Source organism: Doryrhamphus excisus, linkage group LG20, assembly GCF_037039965.1.
Source record: "Doryrhamphus excisus strain RoL-2023G ecotype Guam linkage group LG20, RoL_Dexc_Guam_v1.1, whole genome shotgun sequence".
NCBI lineage: Eukaryota > Metazoa > Chordata > Actinopteri > Syngnathiformes > Syngnathidae > Doryrhamphus > Doryrhamphus excisus.
In genome coordinates this window covers 10,198,025-10,215,238 of record NC_136376.1, presented here as the reverse complement: position 1 = coordinate 10,215,238, position 17,214 = coordinate 10,198,025, and the positions used below count along the sequence as shown (strand labels likewise).

The window sequence follows — 17,214 nt, the reverse complement described above, 5'->3', positions numbered from 1 at the left end:
TCTCAGGGAAGAACTACATTTGAAACACTTCTATGCTAGGACTACGTTAAAAAGCCATAGCATTTCAGTATGTGGAATCAAACTATGGAATGGATTGAGTAAGGACCTCAAACAATGCACAACGATGAGCCAATTCAAGAAACAATACAAGCAGTTGATGTTTGCTAAATACAAGGATGAAGAGTCTTGAACCAGTCATGATGTGCTATACATATCACTATATTGACACTTACTATGGTACCCATTATGTCATTGGATGCTCATATCACCTCCTACTTCGGTACGAGGTGCATTATTAAAAAAAAAAAAAAACTTAAATTGTATTATGGAAAGCAGGAAGTGAACAAATGTAACAGTTACTGATTGTAAAAGTACCAGATGGAGGGGTAGGATTTAATAAGCTTTGCTTCTTCCTACTCCTTTTGGACATGTGGAACTGTGAACTGATTATGGGATGCATTCAATTGTAATCTGATGCATGTTCAAATGAAATAAAACCATTACCATTAAGTGGGGCATTATTAAGGTAGGTGTACCTAATGATGTGACCGAGTATACTGTACAGTGTATGGACTGTGTGTAATGTGGTTGTCATGAACTTCCGGCTGTTACTATGAGGGGGAGGCGGGTGTGGCTGTGATGTCAAAGCTGATGAAGATGAAGGAGGGGAAGCCTGCAAATCACTGACGTTTCCTGCTGCTGCTGCTGCTGCTGCAACGACGCTCATCAAGAAGCCATTCCTGCTGCGTTCAGGGTCAAGCCTACGCGGTCGGAGAACTCACGCTCCCGTTCAGACACAGCGTGAATCTCGTCGTCATCCGGAGGTACCCCCCTCCCCTCCACACACCCACCCCTCACCCCCACTTTTTTTTTTTTTTTGCTAGCATATCATCGACCCCAGCAACGGTGGTGTTCACGGAGATCTCCTCCTCCTCTTCTTCTTCTTCTTCTTCCTCGGAACACGCACGACTCACGGAGCGGACCTGCCGAGGCCAGATTCCGGCATTGCTACAGCGGGATCCACCGCGACGACGCCGTGGGGGGGTTTCCTCCTCGCTTCCTTTTAACATTTGACAAATCTTCTTTGTGTGCGTATAGGGTGGAGTCAATCGGAATTCTCCAATTTGGGGGGAAAAAAAAGCACCGACATATTTCAGGTAAGCCTCCATCACTCATATTTAGACATCACCTCCATCCTTTTCATCCGCTATTGAATATCGTCCATGTTTACCGTCTTCTATGTGTTTGAATGGGGGAGGCCCAGGATGAAAGGCAATAAATTGGCTTTCAATGGAATCCCCTCTTTGAACGCATCACTGCGCCGTCTTCTGTATAAAATATAAAACCATAACGTAAAATTATCTATGCATTCAGATGCACCGCGCCCTTGATTTATATCAAATATAGATATTTGTGGTCAGGTGTCATTTCCTGTGGATGCTGCTGACCACGTCATGGGGAAGGTGTGTGTGTGTGTGTGTGTGTGTGGTAGTGGGGGGAACCTGGGCCTTTAATAGGAGTAGCACTGATCTGTTACAAATAGATCTACAATATGTCTATAAAGGTGCAATATATGAGATTATAGTACTGTTTTTTTTTTTTACACATATTCCACAAAAAATATAATCTGATACATTTTGACTTCCTGGTTGTTGCCATCATACAGCCTTCATTAAATATAAATTTAAATATAATTCAACTCAACTGAACCATTTTGGCACCCTTAGGAGATCTGGGAACGTATGCACATCAACTACTATGGTAAAGGGTGCCCACTTTTTTTTTGCCTTTAAAAAAAACTACAAAAATACATAAAAATATCAAAGTGGCTCCCCGCATCCTTTGATACCAGGATGTGGCCCTCAGTGAAGACATACTCACACTCGGCCAGTATTTGTGCTGCATGAATTGAAGAGCAAGCAAGCTGTGGCTTTAAGTATTTCATTCATTCATTTTCTACCGCTTTCTACTGCTGGAGCCTATCTCAGCGGGGTACACCCTGGACTGGTGGCCAGCCAATCACAGGGCACATATAGACAAACAACCATTCACACTCACATTCATACCTATGGACAATTTGGAGTCGCCAATTAACCTAGCATGTTTTTGGAATGTGGGAGGAAACCGGAGTACCCGGAGAAAACCCACGCATGCACGGGGAGAACATGCAAACTCCACACAGAGATGGCCGAGGGTGGAATTGAACCCTGGTCTCCTAGCTGTGAGGTCTGCACGCTAACCACTAGACCGCCGTGCCGCCCTAAATAAGTATTGTTATTATTAAATATGACTGTTATTGCTGACAACTTGCGAGGAGCACCCTTTTGATGTGGCAATAAATGCTAATGCTATGGTTATCATTACACTTAATATCATCCATACTTATTTTCCATCACTTCGGGACTACTGTCGGGGTCACCAGTGAAGCGCCGAAGAACTGGAGTCTGAGGCGGAGTGTCGAATTTGGGAGAAAACTTTATTTTTCTTGCAAACATTAACTTGCACTTTTTGCTACGTGAGACATGAAAGCCCCCTCTCAACCACAACCGGAAGTGGAAAAAACCCCCGTCCCTTGCGCCCATCCCTCCGGGTGGCAACCCCTCCCCTATCAATCGTTCCGGGGTGAATTATGTCCCGGTAACCTATCACTACAGTATTTATATGATTAAATGTGACTGTCATTGTGGATGGCACGGCGTTCTAGTGGTTAGCGCGCAGGCCTCACAGCAAGTAGACCAGGGTTCAATTCCACCCTTGGCCATCTCTGTGTGGAGTTTGCATGTTCTCCTCGTGCAAGCGTGGGTTTTCTCCGGGTACTCCGGTTTCCTCCCACATTCCAAAAACATGCTAGGTTAATTGGCGACTCCAAATTGTCCATAGGTATGAATGTGAGTGTGAATGGTTGTTTGTCTATATGTGCCCTGTGATTGGCTGGCCACCAGTCCAGGGTGTACCCCGCCTCTCGTCCAAACACATGCAAATACTGTCTAGACACACAGGAGGTCATTTTTGATTATGGTGGACATAAAAGGGCTTGGATGTGCTAGGCTAAGAGAGGCTAGGATAAGAGAAGCTAGGCTAGGATTGGCTAAGGCTAAGAGACTCTAGGCTAGGATTGGCTAACGCTAAGAGAAGCTAGGCTAGGCAAGTATATGCAAGGCTAAGATATGCTAGGCTAGGATAAGAAAGGGTAAGATATGCTAGGCTAGGATAAGAAAGGGTAAGATATGCTAGGCTAGGATAAGAAAGGCTAAGATATGCTAGGCTAGGATAAGAAAGGCTAAGATATGCTAGGCTAGGATAATAAAGGCTAAGATATGATAGGCTAGGCTAAGATATGCTAGGCTAAGAGACACAGCTGGGATAGGCTCCAGCACCCCCTGCAACCCTCGTGAAGAAAAAGCGGTAGAAAATGAATGAATGACTGATATTGTTGACAACTTGCGAGGAGCACCCTTTTGATGTGGCAATAAATGCTAGTGCTATGGTTATCATCACACTTTTCCATACTTATTTTCCATCATTTTTTAGAAAATTTCCCTGACTGGCATCACAACAAAAAAAAAACACACTTCTGAAATATCATGAGATTTTCTGAGTTCTCATATGATATCACACATGATAGCATTTCACATTGGCATCAAACACATTGTGCCACTTGTAGAGGAGGTTCTGCTGTGGATTCAAGAAGGATTAAAGTATGAGCAGATAGTGATGCTGAAATATTCTGCCACAGGAAGCACGATGAAGGACGGTATCGCCAACAACAGCACAGCCAGCATCTCCCAAGCTAGGAAAGCTGTGGAGCAGCTCAAGATGGAGGCTTGCATGGACAGGATAAAGGTATGGGGCTTCAAGTGTATTTCTTTATAATACAACAAAAAACATTTTTTTCACTGATAAGTTTGACATATTTATGTATGTAATTTATAAATGTAGATACACTGTCTGAGAAAAGCAAAGCATTTGGTATAGATTGGTCAACATGGCCTCGCCTCTCTTAGCCTAGCATATCTTAGCCTAGCATATCATATCTTAGCCTAGCATATCTCAGTCTTTCTTATACTAGCCTATCATGTCTTAGCCTTTCTTATCCTAGCCTAGCATATCTTAGCCTTTCTTATCCTAGCCTATCATATCTTAGCCTAGCATATCTTAGCCTAGCCTATCATATCTTAGCCTAGCATATCTCAGTCTTTCTTATACTAGCCTAGCATATCTTAGCCTAGCCTATCATATCTTAGCCTAGCATATCTTAGCCTTTCTTATCCTAGCCTAGCATATCTTAGCCTTTCTTATCCTAGCCTAGCATATCTTAGCCTAGCCTATCATATCTTAGACTAGCATATCTCAGTCTTTCTTATCCTAGCCTATCATATCTTAGCCTTTCTTATCCTAGCCTAGCATATCTTAGCCTTTCTTATCCTAGCCTAGCATATCTTAGCCTTTCTTATCCTAGCCTAGCATATCTTAGCCTAGCCTATCATATCTTAGACTAGCATATTTCAGTCTTTCTTATCCTAGCCTATCATATCTTAGCCTTTCTTATCCTAGCCTAGCATATCTTAGCCTTTCTTATCCTAGCCTAGCATATCTTAGCCTAGCATATTGTAGCTTAGCCTATCATAGCCTAGCATATCTTAGCCTTTCTTATCCTAGCCTAGCATATCTTAGTCTTTCTTATCCTCGCCTAGCATATCTTAGTCTTTCTTATCCTTGCCTAGCATATCTTAGCCTTTCTTATCCTAGCCTAGCATATCTTAGCCTTGCCTATCATATCTTAGCCTAGCCTAGCATATCTTAGCCTTTCTCATCCTAGCCTAGCATATCTTAGCCTTTCTTATCCTAGCCTAGCATATCTTAGCCTTTCTTATCCTCGCCTAGCATATCTTAGCCTTGCATATACTTGCCTAGCCTAGCTTCTCTTATCCTAGCCTCTCTTAGCCTAGCACATCCTAGCCCTTTTATGTCCACCATAATCAAAAATGACCTCCTGTGTTTCTAGACAGTATTTGCATGACTGACACATTAAATGAATTTACTTATTTTAATTCAATACAATAATTTTATCCGCATATGGCCTACTATTGGCTGAAAAACATGTTGCTAGCATAACATGTATTCAAGGGAGAGGAGGGGGAAGGAGAAGGTACAGGCCCACCCAGTTCTGGGAAGAGAAAATGAAAAGCATTATTATTATAGTGTAAGCATTATTTAGCATAATTATTCACAAAATACTCAATAGACATAGCTGAATTTGTTTCTTTTTGATTTGTGTCTTTAGTAGCAGGCAGTAGCAGTCAGTGGATTTGATTTGGTACTTGAGCCGTCAGTGGGCCTGTGAGAGCCCGTATCCATGTCAGTATCAATATCAGTAGTTAATGATAATAAATAGCTGCCATTGCATGGTTTCAAACCAGGGTTTGACAGTCGTTCGCAACAGGGGTTGCCACCAGGAATTCAGAAGTGGTTTCTACATTTTGTGGCAAAGTGGGTGAAGTATTTTATTTTATTTTGTTATTGGTGACAGCAAAAGCAAAGGAAAGCACCCCGTCATTCATTAAAAGGGTCCTATCACGTCTTTTTCATTCATTCATTTTCTACCGAGGGTCGCGGGCGTGCCTATCCTGCTGGTCGCCAGCCAATCACAGGGCACATATAGACAAACAACCATTCACACTCACATTCATACCTATGGACAATTTGGAGTCGTCAATTAACCAGCATGTTTTTGGAATGTGGGAGGAAACCGGAGTACCCGGAGAAAACCCACACATGCACGGGGAGAACATGCAAGCTCCACACAGAGATGGCCGTGAGTGGAATCGAACCCAGGTCTCGTAAGCATGACTTTAGTTTTTGTTTTTAAAATAATAGTTAAAATTCTCTCAGTAGCCATGTTTACTTTTTCCAAACGTTTACTCTTTCCAAATGGAATCTTTTGAAATTACTTTTCCGAAAACAGTGGTTACATACATGGAATAGGAATATTCCAATTTCTTGTCTGGATGTGTCGCTATAATCAAACAGAATCGTCAATGGGGCATGCCCAGGAAAGCGTAAACATCAACATCCTATGCCCATGCCTATCCCAGCTGGTGGCCAGCCAATCATAGGGCACATACAGTGAAGAAAATAAGTATTTGAACACCCTGCTATTTTGCTATTTCTCCCACTTAGAAATCATGGAGGGGTCTGAAATTTTCATCGTAGGTGCATGTCCACTGTGAGAGAGATAAACTAAAAAGAAAAATCCAGAAATCACAATGCATGATTTTTTAACAATTTATTTGTGTGATACAGCTGCAAATAAGTATTTGAACACCTGAGAAAATGAATGTTAATATTTGGTACAGTAGCCTTTGTTTGCTATTACAGAGGTCAAACGTTTCCTGTAGTTTTTCACCAGGTTTGCACACACTGCAGGAGGGATCTTGGCCCACTCCTCCACACAGATCTTCTCTAGATCAGTCAGGTTTCTGGGCTGTCGCTGAGAAACACGGAGTTTGAGCTCCCTCCAAAGATTTTCGATTGGGTTCAGGTCTGGAGACTGGCTGGGCCATGCTAGAACCTTGATATGCTTCTTACGGAGCCACTCCTTGGTTTTCCTGGCTGTGTGCTTCGGGTCGTTGTCGTGTTGGAAGACCCAGCCACGACCCATCTTCAATGCTCTGACAGAGGGAAGGAGGTTGTTCCCCAAAATCTCACAATACACGGCCCCAGTCATCCTCTCTTTAATGCAGTGCACTCGTCCTGTCCCATGTGCAGAAAAACACCCCCAAAGCATGATGCTACCACCCCCATGCTTCACAGTAGGGATGGTGTTCTTCGGATTGTACTCTTCATTCTTCTTCCTCCAAACACGCTTATTGGAATTATGACCAAAAAGTTCTATTTTGGTCTCATCTGACCATAAAACTTTCTCCCATGACTCCTCTGTATCATCCAAATGGTCATATGCAAACTTAAGACGGGCCTTGACATGTGCTGGTTTAAGCAGGGGAACCTTTCGTGCCATGCATGATTTCACATCATGACGTCTTAGTGTATTACCTACAGTAACCTTGGAAACGGTGGTCCCAGCTCTTTTCAGGTCATTGACCAAGTCCTGTCGTGTAGTTCTGGGCTGATTCCTCACCTTTCTTAGAATCATTGAGACCCCACGAGGTGATATCTTGCATGGGGCTCCACTCCGATTGAGATTGACCGTCATGTTTAGCTTCTTCCATTTTCTAATGATAGCTCCAACAGTGGACCTTTTTTCACCAAGCTGCTTGGTAATTGCTCCGTAGCCCTTTCCAGCCTTGTGGAGGTGTACAATTTTGTCTCTGGTGTCTTTGGACAGCTCTTTGGTCTTCGCCATGTTACAAGTTAAAGTCTTACTGATTGTATGGGGTGGACAGGTGTCTTTATGCAGCTAACGACCTCAAACAGGTGCATCTGATTCAGGATGATACATGGAGTGCAGGTGGACTTCTAATGGGCAGACTAACAGGTCTTTCAGGGTCAGAATTCTAGATGATACACAGGTGTTCAAATACTTATTTGCAGCTGTATCACACAAATAAATTGTTAAAAAATCATGCATTGTGATTTCTGGATTTTTCTTTTTAGTTTATCTCTCTCACAGTGGACATGCACCTACGATGAAAATTTCAGACCCCTCCATGATTTCTAAGTGGGAGAAATAGCAAAATAGCAGGGTGTTCAAATACTTATTTTCTTCACTGTATAGACAAACAACCATTCACACTCACATACATACCTATGGACAATTTGAGGTCGCCAATTAACCTAGCATGTTTTTGGAATGTGGGAGGAAACCCACGCATGCACGGGGAGAACATGCAAACTCCACACAGAGATGGCCGAGGGTGGAATTGAACTCAGGTCTCCTAGCTGTGAGGCCTGAGTGCTAACCACTCATCCGCCGTGCAGCCCCTGTTGCAAGACATTATAGGTTAATCAATTATGAAGACGCTACAATGTACGAAAATCTCAATAAAATACAAAGTCTGTTTTGGGATGTTCGTACAGGTTTTTGTACCAGAGTCAAACTGCCGTCATCGTAAAACCTTATGGGCAATGTTTAAAGTAGCATTTTGACATCAATAACGTTTATTTAAGTTGTAGTACTTTTGTAATTTCACTTTTTACACTATTAACTTTAACAAGGGTAATAAAAGTTGTATTGCTAATGCGGCTCACATCTCATTTTTAGAACAAGCCTAATGGTTAACCACAGTGTAGCTAGCGTCAAATCAATATAACGCAACAATTAACAATAACAATCTGCTATTTGCGGCTAATTGGCTCATTGTTGCATGAATGTATTAGTCACATCTTTCAGATGTTTTATCAGGTAGCTCAGTGAAAGTTGTGGTCAGCACATCTGCCTAGGAGCTAGGTGGTTGTGTGTTCGACGGTAATACGGGATGTGGACTGTAGACGTATTCATAATCTCAGTGAGGAATGATAGTGGTTCTTTTAGAGTTGGGACACTATAGACAGATTTCAGCCAGGGAAACTGTTAGACGGTAATACCTGATGTGGACTGTAGACGTATTTATAACCTCAGTGAGGAATGATAGTGGTTCTTTTAGAGTTGGGACACTATAGACAGATTCTGGCCAGGGAAACTGTTAGACAGTAATACCTGATGTGGACTGTAGACGTATTTATAACCTCAGTGAGGAATGATAGTGGTTCTTTTAGAGTTGGGACACTATAGACAGATTCTGGCCAGGGAAACTGTTAGACAGTAATACCTGATGTGGACTGTAGACGTATTTATAACCTCAGTGAGGAATGATAGTGGTTCTTTTAGAGTTGGGACACTATAGACAGATTCTGGCCAGGGAAACTGTTAGACAGTAATACCTGATGTGGACTGTAGACGTATTCATAACCTCAGTGAGGAATGGATAGTGGTTCTTTTAGAGTTGGGACACTATAGACAGATTCCGGCCAGGGAAACTGTTAGACGGTAATACCTGATGTGGACTGTAGACGTACTCATAACCTCAGTGAGGAATGGATAGATAGTGTTTTTTTTAGAGTTGGGACACTATAGACAGATTCCGACCAGGGAATCCATTAATCGTCTTTATTAGTGTGTGCGTGGTTTATTTGTTTGATTTATCTGCGTGCACATATAACCATGAATAACTCCGTTCCTCTCTCGTTACTTACTCTTCGCGCTGATGAGACATTCAAGCACACAGCGTGTTTCTGAAAGTTCTGTGTGCTTTGTTTTGACCATGATGCTAAAAAAGATTGACTTGTCTTTTATCACATAATAATCGATTTGTACTTTTCAGAAAGCTTTTCATTGGAGTGTGTGAACATTCTTCAAGGTATTATGCGGTTAAAAATATTGACTGTGGTCAATAAGCTTTAGCTTGCAGTATTTTTTTGTGTGTGTCAAGTTTCAGGAGTGCGATGGAGACTTAAAAGTTTGCGTCATCATGTCGTTCATTATGCCTGCCGCCGTGTGTTCTGAGAAAGATTTCCCCACAGTGGAAAGGCTGCTCGCTCAGCATTGCAGACCAGGCTGGAACCCTGCCATGCAGCTTCATTGCTCCTCATCATCCTTCATACACACTCAGCACTACTGAAGCTGCCTGCAGGAAGGAAACTCTGCATTATAAACATCAACATTCATTGGCCTTACTGTAGATCATGTGTTATAATACCACACTAGCCACGTATACACGGACCCAAATATTCCAATTGCATTCGGTTTATTTGCCCAAACAAACACCTCATTCCGAAATTCCGGATTCACAGGGGTGGAATATCCCTTTTCCCAATCCGATTGAGGTATCTTGTACTCGCTCAAACGGAAAGTTGTCAGGGTGCCTTCTTCTTTGTCGTGTTTTTCTTCTTCTGTTGTTTATTAACGGTTGACAAGCAGCTTTCGTGTGCATTACCGCCATTGTGGAACAGAATGTAAACACTTCTACATATACTCCATTCACAAGTCCTGTTTTGCTTTAAAAAGAAAATATGTATTTATATAAAACATGTCCCAAGTTTAATTATAAAATATTAGCAAGATTGAATTTTTTCTTGATTTTTTCTTGTTTAAATTGATCCCGGGTGCGTTATTTCAGCGCATGCTCAGATACTCAAGACGTTCTTCAGTTTTAAAAATGGAGGCGAGCAATCGGCACTGGACTGCTGTGGAAAGTTTGTTTTTGATCCAAACTAAATTCCAAGACTGGACAAACGGAAAAACTCGCAATACTGAGTTATTCCAAAAAGTGAAAGAAAAACTCGAGGAAGCCGGAAAAAGTTTACGCTTTACTGCGCATGTCCCATTGACTATTCTGGTTGATTGTAGACAAGAGATGGGAATATTCTTTTCCATGTATACCATTGGTTTCGGAAAAGTCATTTGGAAAGATTCCATTCGGAAAGAGAAAAAACTCCTGGTATAAAAACGTGGCTAATGACAGAGTGAAAGTGTTTCAACTATTCTTCATTCTTGGTCCTCAGTCATGTGACTTCTACATTACATTAGTGTTGACCACTACAATAGTCATGGTTGTCTCCATGCTACTCTGTATAACCACTCACACATCCATTGACCCATACGTTCTCCCGTTCATCATGCATCTGTCCCTTCACACATCCACTTATCCACTGACACATCCATTGACCCATACATCTCCCCATTCGTCCCTGTGTCCATCCAGTCACACATCCGCTTATTCACTCAGGCATTCGTTGACCCATGCATCCCTCCATCCGACCATGCATCTGTCCACTCACACGTCACCCCCCCCCAATTTGTCCATCCACCTGTCCACTCACCCATCTGTTTATCCACTCACACATCCATCGAGCCATACATCCCCCGTTTGTCCACTGACACATCCATCGACCAACACCTGCCATACGTCCATGTATCTATTTGTTTACCTACTCACACACCCATTCATCCATCTGTCAATCAATGAATGAATGCATGCAATTTGGAGATCATTTGCAATTTGAAAGACTGCTTGTTGCACGTAAAATTCTCAGTGATGACATACCAAATGATACACCATGAATAAAATAGAAATCTTATACACCAGGGCTCGACAATAACGATGTACCGATGGCCCGGGGGCAAGTTAAAACAAAATTGGGGCAAGTAAATCCAATCAGTGATATTCCCGTCGGGCAAGTGCACTTTGGAATGCCATACTGCCAAGAGTTTTTTTAAAAGCGGTTCTTGTTGGGTGTTGGTAAAACACGGACTGCGTAATTCCGGTGGTAATTTGCAAACCAATCCTTGCAAATCTTGAAATGGACCAATCAGAATTGTTTATTTAGACCGCGGTCTGCAGTCCGCAGTCCGCGTTTTACCCACACCTGTTCTTGTTCGCGATCAACCAATCAGCGATGGTTTGACTAGGAAAACATCTATCATGGCGTCCCTGCCAACATGGTCTAATTCTTCAACAACTTGTGAAGGAAAACAGCAAAAAGTGATGAATCAGTGCCTCCTAAACAAGTATTTTTACTTTACACCCATTAGATCCAATACCAAGTGCTGATTTTGCACAAGCTACAAAATCTAGCGCTTCCATTTCTCTGTGTATTTTTCTCACCTTTGCTTCACAAATTATTGTTTGACCATTGAGCATTTTTTTCTGGATTAAAAACACTTTACTAGTACACAAATGTGTCTATTCAATAATGTTTCATTGTGGTGCACAACTTATAAAAGGCAAAGTGCCTAGAAGTCTCTTGACAATCCAGATTTCCATGCAACGTCATGATCTATGTAGGAAAACAACCACAAGAAATGATAATCATTTCATCTTTATTTGAGATTCTCATGTGATGCCACAAAAATGAGATGATATCATTATGGCAGTCTTTTCATTTTACATGGGGCAAGTTTGGGTTAGTAGTTCTCACCTTAAGGATTCCCCATGGGCAAGTCATTTTTGTTTTTAATGTAGAGCCCTGTACACTTTTTTAACCTTTGTAACATGGCTAGTCAGAAAAGCAAAGTGTATATTTATTTCATCAAATATCTTGTGAAGTTGAGTATATCAATGAATGAAAGCGGCATAAAAAGCAGAGCAGAGACGGACGGATGCGGTAGGAAAGCATTGTTGTCAGTGTCTGGTGCTTCTCTAGATTTAATTAAGGGACGTGACAACTCGGAGTGTGTATCAGACAGGAGCAGCGGCCCATTCAGGGACCTTCTCATTAATCGCTCAATCAGCCAAAGGAACGTGAACTGTGTTAATTAGAAGGACTCTCTGTGCATCATGGGGCTGCAGTGTAATTACAGCCAGTCTGGACCTTAACCACACACACACACACACACACTGACTTTCTCAGCAGAAAACCTTCCTAAATTTGCACCATAATTCACTTTGATTATCAGAGTAATTATGCAGTTTATCCTCATCGTAATGAAAGTTCTTGTTAATATTCTCCTTTGTGCAGACTTCAGTACTGTCATAACTAAATGAGGTTATCTAGAGAAGGATATTGAACAATAACGACTACGAGGGAGTATTAGGGCCACACTCAAATTAACAGTGCCGCAATTGGCTGGCGACCCATCCAGGGTGGACTCTGCCTCTCGTCCAAAAAGTCAACTGGGATAGGCCCCAGCATACCCAAATAACCTGGGTTAGGACAAAATAGAAAATGTATGGATGGGTGAAATAATAGCTAACAAGCTAAAGACCTACCTGAATAGCCATTTTAGTTTGATGACAAACAGAACAGAAGAAGCGAAGGTGCAAACCCAAACTTTCTGATTCATTGTTTGCTAACTTATCCTTATAGTTACGTCTTTTTTCTTATATCTACTATGAAAGGTCATTGACCGATTAAAATCTATTTCTTTTGCTGATAAGGAATCAGGAACTCCAACCACCAGTAGCTAGGAATTGTAAACAAATGTGGCTTTGCTAGGAAGTAAACAGAGGGGCAGAGCGCTTATCCGGCCTACAGACACACCCATATAAGGACGTCCACCCCTCTGTGACATCACAAAAGGGGCAGTTTTACCACGCCTTTTGAAACAGAGTGTTTTGAGCCATCCTAAACTTCTTTCAGGGCTGAAACTTTGGCATCGTTTAACACAATACAACATTCCAACTACATTTATAGGTCAGGAAAGTGAAAAAATATCCAGTATGAAAGGTCGTTGGCAGATTAAAATCCATTTCTTTTGCTGGTAAGGAATCAGGAACTCCAACCACTAAGGCTTGATGGTGGCGTCTTTAGGAATTGTAAACAAATGTGGCTTTGCTAGGAAGTAAACAGATGGGCAGGGCGCTTATCCGGCTTACAGACACACCCATATAAGGACGTCCACCCCTCTGTGACATCACAAAGGGGCAGTTTTACCACGCCTTTTGAAACTGAGTGTTTTGAGCCATCCTAAACTTCTTTCAGGGCTGAAACTTTGGCATCGGTTAACACGACAATACAACATTCTAACTACATTTATGGGTCAGAAAAGTGAAAAAAGCCTATTAGGTACCCTTTAAATTAAAATTTAAATTAAATTTCCTATCACGATATGACCTCATTCTTGTGAAATTCTTTTTTACACATTTTATTCTCATAATAGTACAACATTTGCTTGGAAATATTACATTATCTTCAATTAAGGTTATATGTTGTTGCTTTTAAGTCCCTAGTAGGTTTTTTTTCCAAGTCACCCTATTATCCCTAATTTTCGGTGACCACAATGCAATCAATGTGGTTGGTGTTTGTGATTTTACAAGAGAAGATTGCTGGTAGCTGCATTGGAAATGTAACTATAATAATGGTCAGTTTTGGTTGACTGTGTCAGAGAGTTGCTGTTCATAGTGGGATGTAGTGGGATGCTGTACCTGAATGAGGTAACCCAAATACCGTACTAGAAACAGCTCTCAGCATAATGCAGGGCACTTGTATTCCACTCACAATGAAGATATTGTTAAATCAATAACGCTCTAATAGTCAATTTAAACTGAGCGCAATGACTGCATCTTCAGTGTTTTATGTGTGTACCTCAAGAAGTGGCCTTTGAATGCACTTTCATCTTCTGTCTCCTGTGAATAGACGAATATTGTTTACTGTCCAAGCTATAAATACAGATATAGCCGTATGTGATGCGGCTCCATCATGTAAAATGGTCAGCATAACGATCCTGCTTATTTAAGAGTGCTTGCGTGGTTCTTGTGTTGCATTCATCCCAGCAGGACAGGACATCAGATGTCTATGTCCTCCTTGTAGATCTCTAAGCCTGGGTCATCACGATGATGCAGCTGCTCCTCTTCTATTTGCGAGTGGAACCTGCATTTATATACACTCTAACATTTATGTATAGTCATTTTTACACTGTGGGAACGAGGCCTCCAGGCAAGGGGGATGTGAAAAGTTGATATAGTCCACAGACCCATAATCCTCATTTAATAATGAGCCAAATAGAGCATGTTGTAATAGACATTCTTTGATGGTAATGGTAATGGTTTTATTTCATTTGAACATGCATCAGATTACAATTGAGTGCATCCCATAATCAGTTCACAGTTCCACATGTCCAAAAGGAGTAGGAAGAAGCAAAGCTTATTAAATCCTACCCCGCCATCTGGTACTTTTACAATCAGTAACTGTTACATTTGTTCACTTCCTGCTTTCCTAATATAGTTTATTAATTCATTCATTTTCTACCGCTTATCCTCGCGGGGGTGCTGGAGCCTATCCCAGCTGTCTTCGGGCGAGAGGCGGTGTACACCCTGGACTGGTGGCCAGCCAATCACAGGGCACATATAGACAAACAACCATTCACACTCACATTTATACCTATGGACAATTTGGAGTCGCTAATTAACCTAGCATGTTTTTGGAATGTGGGAGGAAACCGGAGTACCCGGAGAAAACCCACGCATGCACGGGGAGAACATGCAAACTCCACACAGAGATGGCCGAGGGTGGAATTGAACCCGGGTCTACTAGCTGTGAGGTCTGCGCGCTAACCACTAGTCCACCGTGCAGCCTAATATAGTGTAATTTTTTTTATTTTTATTTTTATTTTTATTTTTATTTTTATTTTTATTTTTATTTTTATTTTTATTTTTATTTTTATTTTTATTTTTATTTTTATTATTTTTATTTTTTTTTATTCGTCACATGCTGAAGTACAAGGTGATATGAGCATCCAATGACATAATGGGTACCATAGTAACTGTAATAGTAATAGTGACATATGAATATATGAATTCGACTCATCGTTGAGGTCCTTACTTAGTCCTTAGTTTTTATTCTTATAAAACAACCATATTTTGGCTAAATGTACCTCCTAATGAAGATACACTGCTGGACAGGAACCCCCAAAACTCCCTCAAAACCCACCTATGTCGACATCTACTGATTTTACAGACATTTTCTAAGCGGGGTCGTCTTATATTCTATCTCAGCCACTAGGTTATCTTCACCTGTCTTGTTATCAACAGGTGTCCAAAGCCGCCGCAGACCTGATGGCATACTGCGACGCCCACATACGCGAGGACCCTCTCATCGTGCCCGTCCCCGCCTCGGAGAACCCTTTCCGGGAGAAAAAGTTCTTCTGCGCTATTCTCTGATGAGCCGCCTTGGCTTCTCTGTCTTCACCACACCTGAAGCCCACTTGCCGTGGGCGTCCAGTTGAGTTTAACCGGGTGGACACTGGTGTTGGTCGGCTCTGTCCTGGCGGCTGAGGGGTTCTACAGAGGGAGCCCGGTCTCCTGTCTTGTTCCATAGGTTTGTTATTGCTTTGTTTTATTAGAGAACAGCCTTGCTTCAGTGCTTCATGAGGTAAGAGGTGATTTTTTTTTTATCGTATGTGAACATGCCTCAGGAAACAGACATGTGCCCGGTAAATATCGTCATCCATTTCTGCGTTATCTCGAAGATCAGTGCCTTTCAGTGAGCAAGCTTGAGGTATTTGCAGCACACCGCACTGAAAGCACGACCACAACGTGACACGTGGCTCATTTCACCGCTTTTCCCCTAATCAAACTATTGGAGTCCACATCCAAACAGCCATCAGATAGCTTCCAGAGTGAAATATTCCCGGTGAGAAGAAAGCTCATCTGTTTGTTCAAGCGACACAACATCACTGTGTGCGCCTTTTTAGTCCAAATGAGCTAATAAACCTTCCTAGCTTCATCCTGATGTATCCCACCTAGGTCGTTAGTTCCATTTAAGCTTCAATCAGACTTCCATTTCACCCCGCAGCTTCTGATTAGAATGCTTTACCAAGTCGGAATTGATCACGTGTTTGCTGGGCATGTTTCCTTGAGTGAACGGCGAGGCCTTTGATGCCAAAACGGAAGGCCTGCATGTTCCTCTGCTCCCTTTTTTTTTTTTTTTTGGACGGCCGCCTCTTTGTTTCCAAGCAGCTGTTCCAGTGTACAGTATGTTTCAGTGCCAATCCCTTGGAGAGCCGTGGCATCATCACACTGGGCTCCCGTACTTTGTTTTGTTTTTTTTTTGGTTCTTATTTTGGGTTCTGTTCGGGAAGAAAAAGCACACTCTTGAGACATTTCCTTTACATGGTATTTAAATAGCATTTACAAATTTTTATGATGAATTGTCGATGATGGTTTGTTAATATCTTTATTATGAGTAGTTCTTATTGAATATTTGTTGCACAGCACCGACTGAGACATGACGTGTAGTGCTACTAAGCTTGTATGATACCTACAGTGGAAACCATGTACAAATCATGCAGTTAATTCATAATATGTCGGTATTTTTTAAAAACATACCAATCTGTGAAATTTTTATTCCTTTCCTTCTGGTACTTGAAGATGAGTCTTTTTAGAAGAATAATTTCAGGATATTTCTCAGAATGCCCTCGCGGTTCGGTTCCCCTCACTGATTTCTTAGAATGGTGCCAAATTTTAAATGCTAAATATATGAATATTGCATGATTTTATTTCTCAAAATAGCGAGAATTGGTATGATCTGAAATGTTGCCTCTTTGCTGACTTTCTGCACACGTCATCACACGGGGAGGTCTGATCTGTTGACAACGTGCAGCTGTATTCTTAAATCGTATTATTGTTTTTGTAATAAATCAATAAATAATGCATTTAATTAGCAAGCTTTGTAAATCCTTTGATGGATTAAATGAATTAAAGAAATCTATCAAATGTGCTTCATCTCTTCATAATAACAATATTGGAGTTGCTGTACTTAAAGCGGCATTGCACCTAG

General features: G+C 41.6%; 1 protein-coding gene across 1 annotated transcript; it reads left to right on the top strand.

Moving 5' to 3' along the window:
- The first annotated feature begins 1,015 nt into the window (after positions 1-1,015).
- On the top strand, positions 1,016-16,758 carry gng4 (G protein subunit gamma 4). Its single transcript, XM_058059109.2, has 3 exons — positions 1,016-1,157; positions 3,737-3,843; positions 15,468-16,758. The coding sequence occupies exons 2-3, from the start codon at positions 3,745-3,747 to the stop codon at positions 15,594-15,596; spliced, it is 228 nt and encodes a 75-aa protein (XP_057915092.1). The 5' UTR covers positions 1,016-1,157; positions 3,737-3,744; the 3' UTR covers positions 15,597-16,758.
- The last annotated feature ends 456 nt before the right edge of the window (positions 16,759-17,214 follow it).